Source organism: Tursiops truncatus, chromosome 19, assembly GCF_011762595.2.
Source record: "Tursiops truncatus isolate mTurTru1 chromosome 19, mTurTru1.mat.Y, whole genome shotgun sequence".
Classification (NCBI taxonomy): Eukaryota; Metazoa; Chordata; class Mammalia; order Artiodactyla; family Delphinidae; genus Tursiops; species Tursiops truncatus.
Genome location: NC_047052.1, coordinates 45354614 through 45376249, shown reverse-complemented (window position 1 = coordinate 45376249; position 21636 = coordinate 45354614). Strand labels below are relative to the sequence as shown.

The window sequence follows — 21636 nt, the reverse complement described above, 5'->3', positions numbered from 1 at the left end:
TTTGAAAGCTGTAAGTGAAAAAACAACTCATCATGTACAGGGGAAAGCAGTACGATTCACAGCTAAATTTTCATAGAAACAATGAAGGCCAGAGGCAGTTGAATGATTTATTCAAAGTGCTAAACAAAAGAAAACTGTCAGTAATTCTATACTCAACAAAACTATATTTAACAACTGAAGGCAAATGTTAAGAAGAAAAAAAACAACAAAAAACTGAAGGCAAGGGCTTCCCTGGTAGCACAGTGGTTGGGGGTCTGCCTGCCGATGCGGGGGACGCGGGTTCGTGCCCCCGTCCGGGAGGATCCCACATGCCGCGGAGTGGCTGGGCCCGTGGGCCATGGCCGCTGGGCCTGCGCGTCCGGAGTCTGTGCTCCGCAACGGGAGAGGCCGCAGTGGTGAGAGGCCCGCATAACGCAAAAACAAAAAACCAAACAAAAAACTGAAGGCAAAAGAAAGATATTGTGAGATAGAAGAAAACTGAGAATTCATTGCTAGCAGACCTCCCTGTAGGGAATACTAAAGGAAGTCCTTCACATTGAAAGAAAATCACATCAAATCCACAGGAAGAAATAAAGAATCCTAGAAATTATGAATATGTGGATAAATATTTTTCAAAATTATATAAATAAAATTTATTTTTTTTCTATTTTCTTTAAAAATGTGATGGTAGTGAAAATTATAACACTATATTGTAGAGTGTATAACATATATGAATGTGATATATATAACAACAATAGCACAAAATAAGGTGGGAAATGGAGACATATTGGAGCAATGCTGCTATATTTTACTGGAATTAAATCTGTATTAACATAAAGTAGACTGTGATCATTTACAATGCATATTGTCATCCCTAGAGTGACCATTTAAAAACCAGCTTTCAAAATATACAGTTTAGGGCTTCCCTGGTGGCGCAGTGGTTGAGAGTCCGCCAGCCGATGCAGGGGACGCGGGTTCGTGCCCCGGTCCGGGAAGCCCGTAAGCCATGCCGCTGAGCCTGCGCGTCCGGAGCCTGTGCTCCGTGGCGGGAGAGGCCACAACGATGAGAGGCCTGCGTACTGCAAAAAAAAAAAAAAAAAAAAAAAAAAAAAAATCAAAATATACAGTTAAAAAAAAACAACAACAGAGGAATTTAAATGGTATACTAAAAATTGTTTAACACAAAGGCAGGTAGTGAAGGACTAACAGAGTAAAAACAAATAGCAAAATGGCAGCTGTGAAGCCAACTATATCAATCACAACATCAAGTGTGAATGAAATAAACATTCCAACCAAAAGTCAGAGATCAGGGCTTCCCTGGTGGTGAAGTAGTTAAGAATCTGCCTGCCAATGCAGGGGACACGGGTTCGAGCCCTGGTCCGGGAAGATCCCACATGCCGCGGAGCAACTAAGCCCGTGCGCCACAACTACTGAGCCTGTGCTCTAGAGCCCGCGAGCCACAACTACTGAAGCCCACACGCCTAGAGTCTAGTCTGTGCCCTGCAACAAGAGAAGCCACTGCAGTGAGAAGCCAGTGCACCGCAACTAAAGAAAGCCCACGGGCAACCACAAAGACCCAACGCAGCCAAAAAAAGTCAGAGATCGTCCGTGGTGGTCAGCTTCCAAACTGGCCTCCAATGATATGCAAACCCTTGTGTGAACCCCTCCCAAATGGTACCAGGGTTAGTATGTCACTTCTCAAACGGGGGTATAAGAGACACTACAGCTTCTGTCGTGGCTTGCTCTCTTGCTCTCTCATTTCTCAATGACTCCCCCGGGAGGAGTCAGTAACTTCTTGAACAGTCCTATGTAAGTGCTCATGTGACAAGAAACTGAAAACTCCTGCCAACATCCATATGTGTGAGCCCTCTTAGAAGAAGTTCCTCCAATCCCAGTCAAGCCTTTAGAGCAGGGGTTGCAAACTTTTTCTGTAATGGTCACATAGTAAATATGTTAGGCATTGTGGGTGACCCAGTCTCTGTTGCAGCTCCCGAGCTCCACGGGTGGAGCACAAAAGCGGCCAGTAGGCTATACGTAAATGAAAGAGCATGACTGTGTCCCAATAAAACTTTATTTATGGACACTGAAATTTGAATTTCGCATCATTTGAAGTGTTAAGAAATGTTATTCTTCTTTTCATTTTTTTTTCAGCTATTTTAAAATGTGAAAACCATTCTTAGATTGTGAGCCTTACTAAAACAGGCAGTGGGTGGGTTTAACCCAACAGCCATAGTTTGCCAAAACTTCTTTCAGGTGCTAGCAACTTCTCTTATAGTTTGACTGTAACTGCATGAAAACTCAGCACCACAACCTAGTTAAGCCACTCCTAGGTTCCTAACTTCAGCAACTGGAAGACAATAAGTATGTGTTATTTTATGATGTTACTGGGATAATTTGTTATGAAGCTACAAAGAATAATACATTTTCAGCCTGGATAAGAAAACAAGACCCAAGTATATGCTATCTACAAAAGACACACTTTAGATCTAAGACGTAGATAAGTTGAAGGTAAAAGGATGAGAAAAGAAGTACCGTGCAATCAGTAACCGTAAGAGAGTAGAAGGACAAAATTAGTATCAGACACAATAGATGTTAAAAGAAATTTTACTAGAGACAAAGGACATTTCGTCATGATAAAAGGGTCAATACATCAAATATACACATCAAACTATGCACGTATATTGCTAAGGGACAAAAAAGAGGTGAGTGGGTGAAAGATGCTCGATTTTATGCAAGGAGGGAAAAAAATTGCATATACATGTGTTTAGAAGGGCAGAGAGTTTTGGAAAGATACACAAGAGATAAAGACACGGGTAACAGAAGTTTGCTCTTAAAAGGAGGACTTTCATATACATATTTTATATATTTATAGTTTTTTTATTTTGAAATGACTAACACAGAAAGTTGTAAGTACAGTACAAACATTTTTTTCCCTACACTCATTTGAGAATAAGTTGCCAACATGCTTCCTGATCACCTTCAATTACTTTATTGTGTATTTCCACAAACAAGAACATTCTCTTGCATGTCCACTGTAAGGCAACAGTGAAAATCAGGAAATTAACAGATGGATAACAGATTAACAGATGGATAACTACCATCTATTCCGAGACCCCAACCACCTTTACCAGTTGTGCCAACAACTGTATTTTCCACTGCATACTTTGAAATTTGTACCGTAGGTATATCTTTAAATTAATATATATTTTAAAATTATATATATTAAAAATTATTTATATATAAAGTGATATTATATATATGTAATTCCTTTAACAGGCAAATAAAAATAAACATAGTAGCCCTGGGACCAGGGGAATTCAGACTTTCCCGGGTCCTCCAGTGGGAGAGGGTGTCCTTCATTCCACGACCCACCCAGAGATACACTCTTGAGGGCCGGGCACGGGGGTGAAGTGGCTTCAGCCGAAGGGTCTCAAGGGGCAGAAAAACGGGTCCAGAAAAAGCTCAAGTGCCGCAGCAGGGTTTGGTCTTCCCACCACCCTAGCTGTTTCAGGTTCAGTCGGCAAGCAGCCCCACCTTGCCGAGCCTCCGTTTTTAAACCGCAACTTCTGCAGCGGCCCAAGGGAAGGAGGGAAATTTGTCTGTCACACTTTGGCCGGGAGTCCGGACCGGAAGCCTGTGGTACATCCGCCAGGGGTGCGGATCCAGACTTTCCGAGACCCGGGTCCGAACCCACTGTGAGCTGCTGGCATGCTGCCCCACCCCACCCCCCGCCTCCATCCGCAGCTGCGAACCACGTCCGCTGCGAGCGCCTCGCTGAGGGTGCGAGGCTGGGGGCGCTCGCTTGGTCCCGGCTCCCCCGCCAACCACAGCTATTCAAGGGCGACCCAGCGACCCCCAGAAACCAGAAAATCCCCACCTGCAGGTCGGGGGTGACTGGGCGTCTGTATATACCCAACTCCCCCTACCCCCTAGAATCTCGGGGAGGGCCGGGGTCTCGGGGCCGTCGGGCGAGCCCAGATGGACGAAGTGTGTGAACACGCTCGAAGGCAGCAGGGACACAGGAGCCCGGCCGTTCGCGTTTCCCGTCTTCTCCGCGGGGAGGCTGCAGCTCCAGTGCGCGTCTGCCCCGGGGCGCGACCATCGGAGGCCTGTCCTGACTCCCGAACAGATGGGAGGCAGGCGAGGCCCGGATCTGCCTCCAAGCCCCGCCCCGCGCCACCCGTCTGCAGGCGCCAGTAGGTAGGCGAAACCGGCGAGAGGCAAGAAGAGGGACTTCGGCGCAGGGAGCCTGAGATTCACGCACCCGGGGTCTCCAAGGGACCTGTTGGCAGACGGACCGATTGGGGGGTCCGTTATACCCACGGAGCGGGCGCCAAAGGATGGCTGGGGCCCCTGTAAATTCCGTAAAGTCGGCCCGCACCGCATTGCCACCTGGCTGCTTCGCAAAGTGCTGCAGGGGGGCAAGCCAAAGCCCCACCCCCGCCAGATCGTGACCCTCCTCAGGCCTCCAGGGACAAAAAGTGCCCTCGGAGATCCAGGCCCGGACCCGCCCCGGCCATGCAATCGCTGTGTGACCCTTAATCAGTGTCTTCACCTCCCTGAGCCTGCTATCCTCGTCTATATGAAGGAGACACAGACACACAAGAGGCGCACAGACGAGAGGCTAAGACTTTATTTGTCACTCAAGAGCCCTGTGCCCCGTCCCCACCTGCCCTCCTGGGAAGGCTCAGAAGAGCTTCACAAACTCCAGCTGCACGTCCCCGCCCACTTCCATCCAGAGCGCGCGCTGTGGTGGGAGCCGGTAGCTGAACTGGTGGTATTCCTCGTCCCCGATCACAACCTGCAGGGGCAAGGAGACACGGTTTATGGTTCCCGAGGCGACTGCGGGGTCATTCCCGACTCGTACCCACGCTGCGTGACCTCGTCACCCACGCAACCCCGCATTAGGGAAAAGCGCTGCTCTTGATTCTAAGCCCTTGCCGGGAGGAGTCAATGAGTTCATTGCTGGCACGGGGTGCTTTGTAAGCTTTGGCGGTGGATGTGGTCTCCACGGTGCCCGCGTCCACCGCCTCACTGTGACGCACAGATTGAAAGTGGAGAACGGCCTGGGTGGTGGAGGGTCTACAGCGACCACTCCCTGCCGGGACTTATTCTGGGTTCTGTCTCCCAACCCATCCATTCCCCTGCCCCAGAGCCGCTACGTCAGGCGCCAGTGGACAGGGAATAGGGTCCGGGGTGTCCACGCCTCCCCGCTGGACACCCACCCTTTGGGCTCGTTCTCTCGCGTCCTTGTCACCGCCATACGCCTGCCTTCTAGTGCGCTTGCGCCAGGGGAGGTGAGGGACTAGGGACGCCGTGGCCGGCCTTGGCCGCGCCTTTGCTCTCCACCTCCGACAAGGGCCTTCCTGGCCTTGCCAAGGAAAGAGACCTGGGTGTTGGCGGCCACCCCTGTGGCAGAGACGCACCTGGAAGCCGTCTTTTTGGGCAATGAGGTGCAGTTCGAAGGGCTCCCCACGCTGGAAGGCAGGGCTACCGCTGCGCTCCTCTGAGCCCCAGGCGCTGCACTCCATGGTGTTGAAGACCACCGAGGATTCATCCAGACGGGGGTTGAAATGCAGGACGATCTCACTGTCTGGATCATCACTGCACAGCAGGTTTATGTAGAACCTGTTAGGTGGCGGATGGGAGGGGGCGTCAGAGAAAGGACTTACCGATTGCTGAAGCACATCCAAGTCCACAGGGACCTGAGAGCCACACGCCAGTGAAGGAGGGGTGGTGGACTGGAGGCCAAGGAGCCCAGATTCCAGGACATCCAGAAACCAACTGGGGACCTGGACACACATCCACCCAGGCAAGGGTCACTGTACTACGGCCTGGGTCCCCCGCATTTCCAGAGTCTGGGAGTTGCCGAGGAGTCATGGTCCTGAGACAGGGGTGCCTCCGATCTCCCAATTCCCAGAGGGCCGGGAGCAATACCAGGGACCCCAGTATTCCCAGGCATCGTAGATTCCCAGAAATCCTGAAGCTCCCGACCCAGGAAGTCATAGGTTTGATTGCTGAGGCCTCCCAGGTGCCCAGGGCACCTCTGGCTCACAGGCTGTGTTTCCACAGTTGCTTCAGACTCAGACTGGAAGTCTTACTATAAGTAAGAGCCTTGGATTGCCCTGGAACTCCCAGATTCTTAGAAGGTTGTAGGGACCCCAGGTACACTGTCCTGGGACAAATGAGTAAAGACATCAGATTCCAGAAGGTGGGAAATAGCTTGGAGATTCCAAGATCCTGGTGGGCAAAGCTGGCCTGGGGCTTGTTCTCTGGGCTGTAAGAAGTGGGGTCAGCTGAGCCTGGAGACCTCCCACCCCTTACCGCAGAGGCTTGGAGGTCTCACCTGGCAGCATCTTTGGGGACAACACCACGAATTCTCAACACAGTGCCGACTTCGAAGCTCTTGGCCAGCGAGGTCCTGTAGGGCACGTTCTGCAGCAGCAGGGGTGCGGGGGCCAAAGTGGATCAGGGAGGCAGAGGAGAGAGACACATGGGTCAGTGCCGGGGAGAACATGACCAGGACCCAGGCCAACAGAATCAGAGAGCAGAAAGGGCACAGAGGCAAAGGAAAGAGAGCCAGGCGTAGGGAAAGGGTTGGAGAGAGGAACACAAAGAATCAACAGGAAGATATTCAGAGAGGTAGAAAGTAAGGGGGAAACACCAAGGGGGAGATGGGAGCGTGGGATGGATTGGGTCAACCCAGAAACAACAGCCCAGAACGTTATAGCACCCCCAAACACCCGTTTTCTCCTTGACACAGGAGACCTCAGCCAAGCCCCAGCCCCTACCCCATTCCAGTGCAGCCTTGGGTCCAAAACCTCGCCACCTCCACACCCCTGGAGCACTCACATATACCGGTGGCATGGCTGGAACAGCGGACAGGCAGTGGTGGTGGTGGGTATGGCTGCTGGGACCTTAAGTAGAAGCAGGGCGTGGCTGGCCCTGGTGACTCACCGTCACCCATTTCCACACCCACCACCCACACCTGGCACAGACCCTGGCCCTGGGGCCATGCTGGCCAGCACCCTCCTTCTATGGCCTCTGACACCTCTGCAGTCTCTGAGGATTCCCAGGTCCCTCTCCTCTGGGCTAATAATGATAGGAACAGTTAACAATAATAATAATAATAACACTATAGGGATTCCCTGGCGGCACAGTGGTTAAGAATCCACCTGCCAGGGGAGAGGACACAGGTTCGATCCCTGGTCCAGGAAGATCCCACATGCCTCAGAGCAACTAAGCTGGTGCACCACAACTACTGTGCCTGCTCTCTAGGGCCGGTATGCCACAACTACTGAGCCCGCGTGCTACAGCTACTGAGCCCGTGTGCCACAACTATTGAAGCCCGCGGGCCTACAGCCCGTGCTCTGCAACAAGAGAAGCCACCGCAGTGAGAAACCCGTGCACGGCAACGAAGAGTAGCCCCCTCTCGACACAGCTAGAGAAAGCCTGTGTGCAGCAACGAAGACCCAACGCAGCCAAAAATAAATAAATACATTTATTTATTAAAAAAAAAACAACATCAGAGAAGGCTCATTGAGCCACCATCCCTCCAGCCCTAGCTTCCTGGTGCCTGGCGGAGAGAAAACACGCTCGTGCCCATTTCATCATGGAAAACTCGAGTCCTGAGAGGCTAAGCTGTGGGCTGCAACTCTGGACCCTCTCTCCCAGGTTAGGACCTGTTGACTAGGGCTAAGGACGTGTCTGCTCTGACATTCCAGTTTATGCTTCTGGAATATAATAATAACCATGGCAACAGCAATAATAATAGAAAAGGGAGCTCAGAGGGGCAGGGTATTTTGCCTGATGGTCAAGGCTGTCTCCTTGGCGCCTAGTGCAGTGCCTGGTACACATAAGTGCTCCGTAAATATGGGTGAAAGAAGGAATGAAAGATAACACAGCTGCCATTAACGAAGCCTCCGGCCTTTCTAGCATGTGCCAGAGACCACTGATTTCAGACAGGCCACTGAGGCAGGGCCATTGATCCCCCTTATTTGACAGATAAGGAAACTGAGGCTCAGAAATGAGAAGCCGTTTGCCCAAAAAACACAGCTGTGCAGAACCACGGACACTGTGTCTCTGGCTTTCTTGATCTCTGGAAGTTTCTCTCTGGTTTATTCTGTCTCCAGGATGCCCTAGTCTCTCTGACTCTCTGTCTCTCTGGCTGTCCTGTGTCTCTGTCCCCCCACCCCCCGACGTGTTCCTGTTTCTCTCCTTCGAGTCTCTCTCCCTCCTCCTCCCAGAACCCTTCCTCTCTCCCATCCGATGTTCAGGACAAGGGGCGGGGAAGGAGGGGTGTCCTACACCCGCCCCCCAGCCAGACCAAGGAAGAGAAAAAAGTGGGACCCTCCACCCAGGCCCATTTCCACTCCCCACAGCCCAAAACTCCAGAAGAGGAATCCAGGTATGAAGGGTGGGGTCAGAGGGAGAATGCTGAAAGAGGGTTCTGGGAGACAGGGAACGGGGAGGTGGGGAGCTGGGCAGAAGCCCCTCCTAGCAGCCCCTTCTCCGTTTCCGCCGCTCTACTCCCTGCACCCCACCCGCGTTGGCGCCCCACCCAGCAGAGGGAGAAGAGGCCTGGAGCAGAGCCAGGAATGGAAACTCTGGGTGGAGACAAGCCGACTCAGAACCTGATCCACAGCCTTGCAGGCGTCCCAGCCTCCCTCCAGGCCCCTGACCACACAGCTAGGGCAGCTGGAGGAGCCAGGGCCTCGGAGACGGAGGCTGGGCAGCTGCATTTAGGCGTTTGGTTGGGGGCTGCAGGCACCCCCATTTGGCAGAGGACAAAGCAAGCTTAGAGAGGGCCAGCCTCTCCCCAAGGCCTCACAGCAAGGACGGGCCAGGGCCCGGGCTGGAGCCGCTCTGTGTGCCAAGGGCACCTCATCGGGACTTTCAATAGAGAGGACAGTGGGGTCTGAGGTGGTGACACCAACATCTGCTCGGGTGGAGAGTTTCCCAGGACGAGGGACTCCATTACTCTGATCACTAAGGGTGTCCCCTTTCTGTACCTCATTCTGTATATTGCTGTGTATCCCACTAGCTCATCTGTTCCCCGATTTCTTCATGGTGGTTGGATGTTTCCCCACATGCTGCCGACCTGCAAGTCCTGACCTTCGTGTTTGGCCGTATGTTTGCACTGAGTGTGTTACCAGCTTGATTGCTAGGTCATCTCTCAGCTGTCAGACACGGGCATCCTGGCTGGATTCGCATTCATTTGTGCTGGTTATCTTTCATCGGTTCTGGAATAACATGCTTAGGAGCATTTTTGTCTCACCTCTAAATAAGTGGCGGATGTCCTCATTTCCCAATACTCTTTTTGTTTTGTCGAGCTGTAGGTCACGCTCGTAAGTCATCCAGGTTTTACCGGAACACTTCCATGAGCCTTGACAATACACGGACCTGGGCAACCACCACCCCAATCAAGTTTTAGCCCCTGAAACAGCCAGTCCCCCTCCACCTGCCCCAGGAAACACTGTCGCTCCTCAGCATTTGAGAGCCACCAAGCTCATCTGCGATGAAAACAAAGAAAGGGATGCCCAGCGGGCCGAGTCTGCTGGCCCTCCCCTCCTTCCGAAATAACTGGGGCGAAAAGTACTGAGTGCACCACGGTGTTTGTAGGAATTGAAAATCCCAGGCTCTGTCCATGTCAGCTTCTTGGAGACTTTGGGTTGGTTTTCATATACAGCGAAGAAAGTTCAGGGGCTGGATTGGTTTTGTAAGTTAGTTTACCAATGAGGAAAATGACATGTTTTAAAAATCTGACCTTTTTTTTTGGCCGTGCTGTGCTTGACTTGTGGGAACTTTTCCCCCTGATGAGGAATTGAACCCGGACCCTCGGCAATGAAAGCACCGAGTCCTAACCACTGGACCACCAGGGAATTCCCCCAAATGTGACTTTTTCTTAAGCTAGGAAGTCCGCTGGAAACCTTACAGTCCTATTGATAAATATAGTAAATTGTATCGATGCAATCACTTGCTAAGGAGAAGCAGTTGCTGTCATATTTGGTTCCATTGATAAACTGAGTTCATTAAACCCCCTTAAACATTTTAATCAGAATGCGGGATTTTGACATGTTGAGTTTGAAGTATTTCCACTGTCTCTCCAAGGCCAAAGTAATCTTGTACATTTCCGTCTCGCTCTGTGAAAACACTGATTTGCTGTTTCTCCTCCTCTTCTCCTTCCTTTCCTTCTGCTGATCAGTTGGGTGCTCCAGCTGTCATGCTGGTGAGTAAGTGCTGCCTCTGGGGGGTGGGGGGCCCACAGGGCGGGGTGAGGGGGCTGAGGGGGCGCCCCTCCCCCAGGGCTGGGTCAGCTGGGGTGTCAGAGGGAGCCGGTGAGGAGGGTGCTCAGCAGAGGCTGGCCCTCAGGAGGCGGGTAAGGAGGGTGGCGGGACAGCAGGGAGCGCAGCCCCGACGTGGGAGGAGGTGTCTGTGCAGGGCTGAGGGTCACTGAGAGGTGCTGGAGCCCAGCGGGGGAGGGGGGCTTCCCCAGGGGGAGGAAATGCTGTGTGGGTGTCAGCGACGGAAGCAAGTCCAGAGCTGCTCTCTCCCTGTCAGAGGAGGGACGTATAGATGTGGACCAAAGAAATGGGCCGTGAACCCTGTGACATCGGTCTGGAAACGGAAGTCTGTTTGAAGTAATGATTGCATGAGTTGGAGATTTATTTGGAGAGGATTATTTTAAAACGTTTTTTAAAATTGTGTTAAAATAGAAAACCATGGAATTTACCATTATAACCCTGTTTTAAAGGTACAGTTCAGTGGCCTCAAGTACATTGACATTGTTGTGCAACCCTCACCACCATCCATCCCCAGAGCTTTTTCACCTTCCCCAACGGAAACCTGTACCCACTAAACACTGGCTCCCTGTTCCCCTGTCCGCACCCCCTGGCCACCACCATGCTACTTCCTGTCTCTGTGCATTTGACTGTTCCGGGTACCTTGTCTGAGTGGAGTCATACTTGCCCTCTGTGACTGATGAGTATTACATACACATAAAAGAGAAAGAAAGATGGATGTAAATATGTGTGTGTGTGTTGAAGGGTGACAAATATGCCACCCAAAATATTACCCTTTGGGACTTCCTTGGCGGTCCAGTGGGTAAGACCCCACTCTCCCAATGCAGGGGGCCTGGGTTCGATCCCTGCTCAGGGAACTAGATCCCGTATGCCACAACTAAGAGTTTGCATGCTGCAACGAAGATCCCGCATGCCAAAATGAAGACCTGGCACAGCCTAAATAAATAAATATTAAACACCACCACCAACAACAAAATATGCCCCTTTGGCATGAGGACTATTTTGAGCTAAAAGCACTTGAAAAGCAGCAAATACAGGAAGGGCATTCTAATCTCCCCTTTTCTCCTGAAAACAGGAGATAAAAACTACTAAGTGAAAGACACCCTACGTGGACCCAAGGAAAGTAACATTTTTATCAGCAAGCTGAGACCTAGAGAGTCCAATAAAAACAGGCCTTGTTAAAATAATTCTTATCTTCCTTTAGCCTCCCCACACATTAGTTACTTTTCCGCAATTGCTTTTATGGTTCTTAGCTTGAAGGTTTAGCTGTTTCTTTGCATTTATTTCCTTATGAGGCCTCCAGGATCATGTGAAACATTTAAATGTGTATACAGGGACTTCCCTGGCGGTGCAGTGGTTGAGAATCCGCCTACCAATGCAGGGGACACGGGTTCGAGCCCTGGTCCGGGAAGATCCCACATGCCGCGGAGCAACTAAGCCCGTGCACCACAACTACTGAGCCTGTGCTCTAGAGCCCCCGAGCCACAACTACTGAAGCCCACGTGCCTAGAGCCCGTGCTCCACAGCAAGAGAAGCCACTGCAATGAGAAGCCCGCGCACCGCAACGAAGAGTAGCCCCCGCTCGCCGCTACTAGAGAAAGCCCGCACATAGCAATAAAGACCCAACACAGCCAAAAATAAATAAAACAATTAATTAATTAATTAAAAAACGAAGTCAGGCAAGGCAAAAGATGTGTGGACCCTCTGTGTCATCTGAATATCTACAAACATTGTGGCCCTACCAGGCAAGAAAAATAGGAAAGGAGCTCAGCTCCTCAACTCAAAACACTAGATCGAGTTTGGTCAGGCAAAAATGTCATCTGAATGCATGTGGCTGACACATCAAACTTGGAGAATGTGTCATTTGAATGTGGCTCCCTTCCTAAAACCCACTAGCAGCAGTTACTCCCATGCAAATGGCATATCCTGGTGTGTGTCACACAGCTCTAGGCACTTGATCAACTTTCACCCTTCAGTTTCTCACTGTAATTTAATCGAATCTAGGAGGTAGGGACTGCTGTCATCCCTGTTTTACTGACATAACGAGAAAAGCAACTGTCTTCAGATCACGCAGTCAGGGAATGCAGGGCCAAAAACACATCCCAGGCGTCTGGCCCTTAACCAGTATGTTTTAAATGAGTTTTTAAAGTTGTCGACCCTCAGGGCCAAAGAAACGGAGAGAGAAGACAAATTTAGGTACTGGATACGTGGTAACCTCTTAGTAAATCCCAGAAATTGAACCCTAGGCTGGAGTTGGAAAACTATAGAAGAAACTCAGTGAATTCAGAGCCACCAAACAGCTCGGGAATCCATGGCACCAGGTGCTTCTGGAGGTGGGACAAACAATGGGAGGCAGGCTTTCCGGGCAGCGGGAACGGAGGTGGGCCTGGCGGGTCCACGTTGCCTCGGGGCTGGAGCCCGGGTCCCCGCCCGCCCCAGCGCCCGCCGCCGACCGGCTGAGCCCCACGCCTCCGTCCGTGCTGGGCCGCGGTGGCCGGAGGTGCGCCCAGGTCCGCGGGACAGGTGGGCGCAGAGCTCGCTTGTTTTGGGGGTGGCATGCAGCGAGGTTCCGGCGCCTCCGCGGAGCATCGCGGGTCCCGGGCTGCGGGCTCCACGGCTTGCTATGCGCTCCGCACTTTCCCGGCTCTGAAGCCTCGAGAACACGGCTAGGCAGCAGTAGTTTAAAGCGGACTTTGCCTACTGGGAACTAGGGGCCTGCTGGGGTCTCAGTTCTTGGCTGGCCCCGGAACACGAGGTTGCCAGGCGTGTGACGGCAGCAAGTAGGAGAGAGCCGCTGGTGCGGTGATGAGAAGGAAAGGAAGGACACTGGCTGTTGGCCTGTGAACCTAGGCAAGAACGAGCAGCCAACACAATGCAGACCAAGGTCCGTGGGCCCACCTCGGTCCTGGGCGGCTGGTCAGTGGAACAGACCTGCAGGTGTGGCTCTTGTCACTCTCGGACTGGCTTCGGGACAGATCCTGCTGATGAGCCCAGGGCACAGCCCTCAGTCCTCCAGGAGAGTGCGCCGGAGTGGAGCCGGGGGTGTGTGCCCACTGGGCACCACGGCCACGCCCCTCCAGTCTGCCTGCGAGGGCAGTGGGGAGCGGGGGGAAGTTCCGGTCTTGGGAATGTCCTCTGATAAAAATGAACCTGCGGGGCTTCCCTGGTGGCGCAGTGGCTGAGAGTCCGCCTGCCGATGCAGGGAACACGGGCTCGCGCCCCGGTCCGGGAAGATCCCACGTGCCGCGGAGCGGCTGGGCCCGTGAGCCATGGCCGCTGAGCCTGCACGTCCGGAACCTGTGCTCCACAACGGGAGAGGCCACAACAGTGAGAGGCCCGCGTACAGCAAAAAAAAAAAAAAAGAAAAGAACCTGGGCTTCCCTGGTGGCGCAGTGGTTAAGAATCCGCCTGCCAGTGCAGGAGACGCAGGTTCGATCCCTCGTCCGGGAAGACCCCACATGCCGTGGGGCAACTAAACCTGCGAGCTACAACTACTGAGCCCGTGTGCTGCAACTACTGAAGCCCGCACACCTACAGCCCGTGCTCCGCAACAAGAGAAGCCACCGCAGTGCAATGAGAAGCCCTCGCACTGCAACGAAGACCCAACACAGCCAAAAATATACAAATTAAATTAAATCTTTAAAAAGAAATAACAAAAGTATGAAATTACCACCAAAAATACCTCCACCGGTTCTTTGGCACTTCTGCTCCATGAGGTGGAGGCTTAAACGCAGGCCAACCTCAGTTGTTCACTCCTAACAAGTAGAGTGCAGCATGGAGAGGTTTGGCATGACTTCCCAGACCAGGTGAGAACAGAGGAGGCAGCTTTCGTCTGGTGAGCTGAAAGGGCGCTGGCTTTTGGAGCCCTGAGCTGCCATGAAGGAAGTCCGGCTGCTCTGAAGATGCACAGGCTTCCTAGGAAGGCTGTGTGCAGGTCACCCAGATGATCCCAGCCCCCTAGTAACAGAGGTTGCCCAAATATCATGGAACCTTAAGAGACAAGCCATTCCCTCTGTGCCCTGTCCAAACCCTCGACCTACAGAAGCCATGAGCCCACACACACACGATGGCTGTTTTAAGCCGCAAAGCGTTGGGGTAATTGGCTTCACAACAAAAGTAACTGGAACCCGGGGAAATGCAACAGCCACATGGCCATCCTGGACGGAGTCAGGACTCTGATTAAGAGAGAAAGTGATAATGGATATTGGATGGTCAACTGGTGCTCCCTGTTACAGTGCAGCCCTTTGTCTACAATAATATTCATCTGTACTCTTCCTCCCCTACCCAGACCACTCACCTCCCCTTCCAGTGGAGATAACCTTAAGCTCCCATCTGGTTACTGTGCCCAGCCCAGAGGCCAGGATTTTGGTGGAAGACACTCACAGTCCTCTTTGTCACGCCCAGCCAAGGCTGGCCCTAGACACCCAATAAACTAAGGTGAAGGCATTTTTGGGTTTTTTTTTGTGTGTGTGTGGTACACGGGCCTCTCACCGCTGCGGCCCCTCCCGCTGCGGAGCACAGGCTCCGGACGCGCAGGCTCAGTGGCCTATGGTTCACGGGCCCAGCCGCTCCGCGGCACGTGGGATCCTCCTGGACCGGGGCACGAACCCGCGTACCCCGCATCGGCAGGCGGACTCCCTACCACTGCGCACCAGGGAAGCCCGGTGAAGGCATTTTTATGCAGGAAACGGGAAACAGGGCAACGTGCAGCAGACACTGGTCCATAGCAAAGATAAGCCCACTGGACATGAAGATCAAAGACTCGTTCTGGTTCTGCCTCCAGGGAGGTTCTTCTTGTCTCCACTGCTTTCCAAGGCCTCATCTGGGGGGTAGGGATGTTGGAGAGGATGCTCTTTCTGGGAACCGCGGTAGTCCGGATTCTGTAAAATCAGAACCCCAAGTTTGATTTATCCCCCCACCATTTTGAAAATTTTCACACTTACAGCAAAGTTAAAAGAAGAGGACGGTGAACGCCTGCAGAGATGTCATCCAGGCTCCCAGGCGCGTTCATATTTTCCACATCTGCCATTTCTCTCTGTGAACCACTGCAAGGCAGGTTGCAGGCATCATGACACTTCACCCCTAAATACTTCAGTGTGCATTTTGTACAAAATGTATTGGGCTACACCAGGTCTTCGTTGCAGCAGGGGGGAATCTAGTTCCACGACCAGGTGTCCAACCCGGGCCCCCGGAATTGGGAGCGCGGGCTCTTAAACTGGACCACCAGGAAGTCCCTGCAGTGTGCATTTCTGAAGCATAATTCTCCTATATAATCACAGTACAAATCACACCTAAAATGTTAACATAAATTTAACCTTGTAATTATTAGCTCACACGGTCACCTCCGTTTCCAGCCCGATGTCACAGGGTTCACGACCCATTTCTTTGGTCCACATCTATACGTCCCTCCTCTGACAGGGAGAGAGCAGCTCTGGACTTCCTTCCGTTGCTGACACCCACACAGCATTTCCTCCCCCTGGGGAAGCACCCCTCCCCCGCTGGGCTCCAGCACCTCTCAGTGACCCTCAGCCCTGCACAGACACCTCCTCCCACGTCGGGGCTGCGCTCCCTGCTGTCCCGCCACCCTCCTTACCCGCCTCCTGAGGGCCAGCCTCTGCTGAGCACCCTCCTCACCGGCTCCCTCTGACACCCCAGCTGACCCAGCCCTGGGGGAGGGGCGCCCCCTCAGCCCCCTCACCCCGCCCTGTGGGCCCCCCACCCCCAGAAGCAGCACTTACTCACCAGCATGACAGCTGGAGCACCCAACTGATCAGCAGAAGGAAAGGAAGGAGAAGAGGAGGAGAAACAGCAAATCAGTGTTTTCACAGAGCGAGACGGAAATGTACAAGATTACTTTGGCCTTGGAGAGACAGTGGAAATACTTCAAACTCAACATGTCAAAATCCCGCATTCTGATTAAAATGTTTAAGGGGGTTTAATGAACTCAGTTTATCAATGGAACCAAATATGACAGCAACTGCTTCTCCTTAGCAAGTGATTGCATCGATACAATTTACTATATTTATCAATAGGACTGTAAGGTTTCCAGCGGACTTCCTAGCTTAAGAAAAAGTCACATTTGGGGGAATTCCCTGGTGGTCCAGTGGTTAGGACTCGGTGCTTTCATTGCCGAGGGTCCGGGTTCAATTCCTCATCAGGGGGAAAAGTTCCCACAAGTCAAGCACAGCACGGCCAAAAAAAAAGGTCAGATTTTTAAAACATGTCATTTTCCTCATTGGTAAACTAACTTACAAAACCAATCCAGCCCCTGAACTTTTTTCGCTGTATATGAAAACCAACCCAAAGTCTCCAAGAAGCTGACATGGACAGAGCCTGGGATTTTCAATTCCTACAAACACCGTGGTGCACTCAGTACTTTTCGCCCCAGTTATTTCGGAAGGAGGGGAGGGCCAGCAGACTCGGCCCGCTGGGCATCCCTTTCTTTGTTTTCATCGCAGATGAGCTTGGTGGCTCTCAAATGCTGAGGAGCGACAGTGTTTCCTGGGGCAGGTGGAGGGGGACTGGCTGTTTCAGGGGCTAAAACTTGATTGGGGTGGTGGTTGCCCAGGTCCGTGTATTGTCAAGGCTCATGGAAGTGTTCCGGTAAAACCTGGATGACTTACGAGCGTGACCTACAGCTCGACAAAACAAAAAGAGTATTGGGAAATGAGGACATCCGCCACTTATTTAGAGGTGAGACAAAAATGCTCCTAAGCATGTTATTCCAGAACCGATGAAAGATAACCAGCACAAATGAATGCGAATCCAGCCAGGATGCCCGTGTCTGACAGCTGAGAGATGACCTAGCAATCAAGCTGGTAACACACTCAGTGCAAACATACGGCCAAACACGAAGGTCAGGACTTGCAGGTCGGCAGCATGTGGGGAAACATCCAACCACCATGAAGAAATCGGGGAACAGATGAGCTAGTGGGATACACAGCAATATACAGAATGAGGTACAGAAAGGGGACACCCTTAGTGATCAGAGTAATGGAGTCCCTCGTCCTGGGAAACTCTCCACCCGAGCAGATGTTGGTGTCACCACCTCAGACCCCACTGTCCTCTCTATTGAAAGTCCCGATGAGGTGCCCTTGGCACACAGAGCGGCTCCAGCCCGGGCCCTGGCCCGTCCTTGCTGTGAGGCCTTGGGGAGAGGCTGGCCCTCTCTAAGCTTGCTTTGTCCTCTGCCAAATGGGGGTGCCTGCAGCCCCCAACCAAACGCCTAAATGCAGCTGCCCAGCCTCCGTCTCCGAGGCCCTGGCTCCTCCAGCTGCCCTAGCTGTGTGGTCAGGGGCCTGGAGGGAGGCTGGGACGCCTGCAAGGCTGTGGATCAGGTTCTGAGTCGGCTTGTCTCCACCCAGAGTTTCCATTCCTGGCTCTGCTCCAGGCCTCTTCTCCCTCTGCTGGGTGGGGCGCCAACGCGGGTGGGGTGCAGGGAGTAGAGCGGCGGAAACGGAGAAGGGGCTGCTAGGAGGGGCTTCTGCCCAGCTCCCCACCTCCCCGTTCCCTGTCTCCCAGAACCCTCTTTCAGCATTCTCCCTCTGACCCCACCCTTCATACCTGGATTCCTCTTCTGGAGTTTTGGGCTGTGGGGAGTGGAAATGGGCCTGGGTGGAGGGTCCCACTTTTTTCTCTTCCTTGGTCTGGCTGGGGGGCGGGTGTAGGACACCCCTCCTTCCCCGCCCCTTGTCCTGAACATCGGATGGGAGAGAGGAAGGGTTCTGGGAGGAGGAGGGAGAGAGACTCGAAGGAGAGAAACAGGAACACGTCGGGGGGTGGGGGGACAGAGACACAGGACAGCCAGAGAGACAGAGAGTCAGAGAGACTAGGGCATCCTGGAGACAGAATAAACCAGAGAGAAACTTCCAGAGATCAAGAAAGCCAGAGACACAGTGTCCGTGGTTCTGCACAGCTGTGTTTTTTGGGCAAACGGCTTCTCATTTCTGAGCCTCAGTTTCCTTATCTGTCAAATAAGGGGGATCAATGGCCCTGCCTCAGTGGCCTGTCTGAAATCAGTGGTCTCTGGCACATGCTAGAAAGGCCGGAGGCTTCGTTAATGGCAGCTGTGTTATCTTTCATTCCTTCTTTCACCCATATTTACGGAGCACTTATGTGTACCAGGCACTGCACTAGGCGCCAAGGAGACAGCCTTGACCATCAGGCAAAATACCCTGCCCCTCTGAGCTCCCTTTTCTATTATTATTGCTGTTGCCATGGTTATTATTATATTCCAGAAGCATAAACTGGAATGTCAGAGCAGACACGTCCTTAGCCCTAGTCAACAGGTCCTAACCTGGGAGAGAGGGTCCAGAGTTGCAGCCCACAGCTTAGCCTCTCAGGACTCGAGTTTTCCATGATGAAATGGGCACGAGCGTGTTTTCTCTCCGCCAGGCACCAGGAAGCTAGGGCTGGAGGGATGGTGGCTCAATGAGCCTTCTCTGATGTTGTTTTTTTTTTAATAAATAAATGTATTTATTTATTTTTGGCTGCGTTGGGTCTTCGTTGCTGCACACAGGCTTTCTCTAGCTGTGTCGAGAGGGGGCTACTCTTCGTTGCCGTGCACGGGTTTCTCACTGCGGTGGCTTCTCTTGTTGCAGAGCACGGGCTGTAGGCCCGCGGGCTTCAATAGTTGTGGCACACGGGCTCAGTAGCTGTAGCACGCGGGCTCAGTAGTTGTGGCATACCGGCCCTAGAGAGCAGGCACAGTAGTTGTGGTGCACCAGCTTAGTTGCTCTGAGGCATGTGGGATCTTCCTGGACCAGGGATCGAACCTGTGTCCTCTCCCCTGGCAGGTGGATTCTTAACCACTGTGCCGCCAGGGAAGTCCCTATAGTGTTATTATTATTATTATTGTTAACTGTTCCTATCATTATTAGCCCAGAGGAGAGGGACCTGGGAATCCTCAGAGACTGCAGAGGTGTCAGAGGCCCTAGAAGGAGGGTGCTGGCCAGCATGGCCCCAGGGCCAGGGTCTGTGCCAGGTGTGGGTGGTGGGTGTGGAAAGGGGTGACGGTGAGTCACCAGGGCCAGCCACGCCCTGCTTCTACTTAAGGTCCCAGCAGCCATACCCACCACCACCACTGCCTGTCCGCTGTTCCAGCCATGCCACCGGTATATGTGAGTGCTCCAGGGGTGTGGAGGTGGCGAGGTTTTGGACCCAAGGCTGCACTGGAATGGGGTAGGGGCTGGGGCTTGGCTGAGGTCTCCTGTGTCAAGGAGAAAACGGGTGTTTGGGGGTGCTATGACGTTCTGGGCTGTTGTTTCTGGGTTGACCCAATCCATCCCACGCTCCCATCTCCCCCTTGGTGTTTCCCCCTTACTTTCTACCTCTCTGAATATCTTCCTGTTGATTCTTTGTGTTCCTCTCTCCAACCCTTTCCCTACGCCTGGCTCTCTTTCCTTTGCCTCTGTGCCCTTTCTGCTCTCTGATTCTGTTGGCCTGGGTCCTGGTCATGTTCTCCCCGGCACTGACCCATGTGTCTCTCTCCTCTGCCTCCCTGATCCACTTTGGCCCCCGCACCCCTGCTGCTGCAGACGTTGCCCCACAAGATCTCGCCTGTCAACGGCTTCGAAGTTGGCACTGTGTTGAGAATTCGTGGTGTTGTCCCCAAAGATGCTGCCAGGTGAGACCTCCAAGCCTCTGCGGTAAGGGGTGGGAGGTCTCCAGGCTCAGCTGACCCCACTTCTTACAGCCCAGAGAACAAGCCCCAGGCCAGCTTTGCCCACCAGGATCTTGGAATCTCCAAGCTATTTCCCACCTTCTGGAATCTGATGTCTTTACTCATTTGTCCCAGGACAGTGTACCTGGGGTCCCTACAACCTTCTAAGAATCTGGGAGTTCCAGGGCAATCCAAGGCTCTTACTTATAGTAAGACTTCCAGTCTGAGTCTGAAGCAACTGTGGAAACACAGCCTGTGAGTCAGAGGTGCCCTGGGCACCTGGGAGGCCTCAGCAATCAAACCTATGACTTCCTGGGTCGGGAGCTTCAGGATTTCTGGGAATCTACGATGCCTGGGAATACTGGGGTCCCTGGTATTGCTCCCGGCCCTCTGGGAATTGGGAGATCGGAGGCACCCCTGTCTCAGGACCATGACTCCTCGGCAACTCCCAGACTCTGGAAATGCGGGGGACCCAGGCCGTAGTACAGTGACCCTTGCCTGGGTGGATGTGTGTCCAGGTCCCCAGTTGGTTTCTGGATGTCCTGGAATCTGGGCTCCTTGGCCTCCAGTCCACCACCCCTCCTTCACTGGCGTGTGGCTCTCAGGTCCCTGTGGACTTGGATGTGCTTCGGCAATCGGTAAGTCCTTTCTCTGACGCCCCCTCCCATCCGCCACCTAACAGGTTCTACATAAACCTGCTGTGCAGTGATGATCCAGACAGTGATATCGTCCTGCATTTCAACCCCCGGCTGGATGAATCCTCGGTGGTCATGAACACCTGGAAGTGTGGCGAGTGGGGCTTAGAGGAGCTCGGCTTTGGCCCTGCCTTCCAGCGTGGGGAGCGCTTCGATATGCTCATCATTGCCCAAAAAGACGGTTTCCAGGTGCGTCTCTGCCACAGGGGTGGCCGCCAACACCCAGGTCTCTTTCCTTGGCAAGGCCAGGAAGGCCCTTGTCGGAGGTGGAGAGCAAAGGCGCGGCCAAGGCCGGCCACGGCGTCCCTAGTCCCTCACCTCCCCTGGCGCAAGCGCACTAGAAGGCAGGCGTATGGCGGTGACAAGGACGCGAGAGAACGAGCCCAAAGGGTGGGTGTCCAGCGGGGAGGCGTGGACACCCCGGACCCTATTCCCTGTCCACTGGCGCCTGACGTAGCGGCTCTGGGGCAGGGGAATGGATGGGTTGGGAGACAGAACCCAGAATAAGTCCCGGCAGGGAGTGGTCGCTGTAGACCCTCCACCACCCAGGCCGTTCTCCACTTTCAATCTGTGCGTCACAGTGAGGCGGTGGACGCGGGCACCGTGGAGACCACATCCACCGCCAAAGCTTACAAAGCACCCCGTGCCAGCAATGAACTCATTGACTCCTCCCGGCAAGGGCTTAGAATCAAGAGCAGCGCTTTTCCCTAATGCGGGGTTGCGTGGGTGACGAGGTCACGCAGCGTGGGTACGAGTCGGGAATGACCCCGCAGTCGCCTCGGGAACCATAAACCGTGTCTCCTTGCCCCTGCAGGTTGTGATCGGGGACGAGGAATACCACCACTACCGCTACCGGATCTCACCAGAGCGCGCGTTCCGGTGCGAAGTGGGCGGGGACGTGCAGCTGGAGTTTGTGAAGCTCTTCTGAGCCTTCCCAGGAGGGCAGGTGGGGACGGGGCACAGGGCTCTTGAGTGACAAATAAAGTCTTAGCCTCTCGTC

General features: G+C 53.2%; 2 protein-coding genes across 2 annotated transcripts; one reads left to right on the top strand and one right to left on the bottom strand.

The window, feature by feature from the left end:
- Positions 1 to 4594: 4594 nt before the first annotated feature.
- LOC117308997 (galectin-7-like) lies at positions 4595 to 6942 on the bottom strand. The gene is made up of 4 exons (XM_033844510.2): positions 6832 to 6942; positions 6326 to 6414; positions 5406 to 5607; positions 4595 to 4780 (listed from the first exon to the last, which is right to left on the bottom strand). Exons 1-4 carry the CDS (start codon positions 6844 to 6846, stop codon positions 4667 to 4669), a joined length of 420 nt encoding a protein of 139 aa, XP_033700401.1. The 5' UTR covers positions 6847 to 6942; the 3' UTR covers positions 4595 to 4666.
- Positions 6943 to 19340: 12398 nt separating this feature from the next.
- LOC101336034 (galectin-7) lies at positions 19341 to 21636 on the top strand. The gene is made up of 4 exons (XM_004314360.3): positions 19341 to 19399; positions 19817 to 19905; positions 20624 to 20825; positions 21451 to 21636. Exons 1-4 carry the CDS (start codon positions 19385 to 19387, stop codon positions 21562 to 21564), a joined length of 420 nt encoding a protein of 139 aa, XP_004314408.2. The 5' UTR covers positions 19341 to 19384; the 3' UTR covers positions 21565 to 21636.

What these genes read in the sequence shown, in the direction of transcription:
- LOC117308997 (XM_033844510.2), bottom strand. An exon ending in GTCCCCAAAGATGCTGCCAG is followed by an intron (nt 5,608 to 6,325) that starts GTGAGACCTCCA and finishes GCCACCTAACAG; the next exon opens with GTTCTACATAAACCTGCTGT. An exon ending in CCCAAAAAGACGGCTTCCAG is followed by an intron (nt 4,781 to 5,405) that starts GTGCGTCTCTGC and finishes TTGCCCCTGCAG; the next exon opens with GTTGTGATCGGGGACGAGGA.
- LOC101336034 (XM_004314360.3), top strand. An exon ending in GTCCCCAAAGATGCTGCCAG is followed by an intron (nt 19,906 to 20,623) that starts GTGAGACCTCCA and finishes GCCACCTAACAG; the next exon opens with GTTCTACATAAACCTGCTGT. An exon ending in CCCAAAAAGACGGTTTCCAG is followed by an intron (nt 20,826 to 21,450) that starts GTGCGTCTCTGC and finishes TTGCCCCTGCAG; the next exon opens with GTTGTGATCGGGGACGAGGA.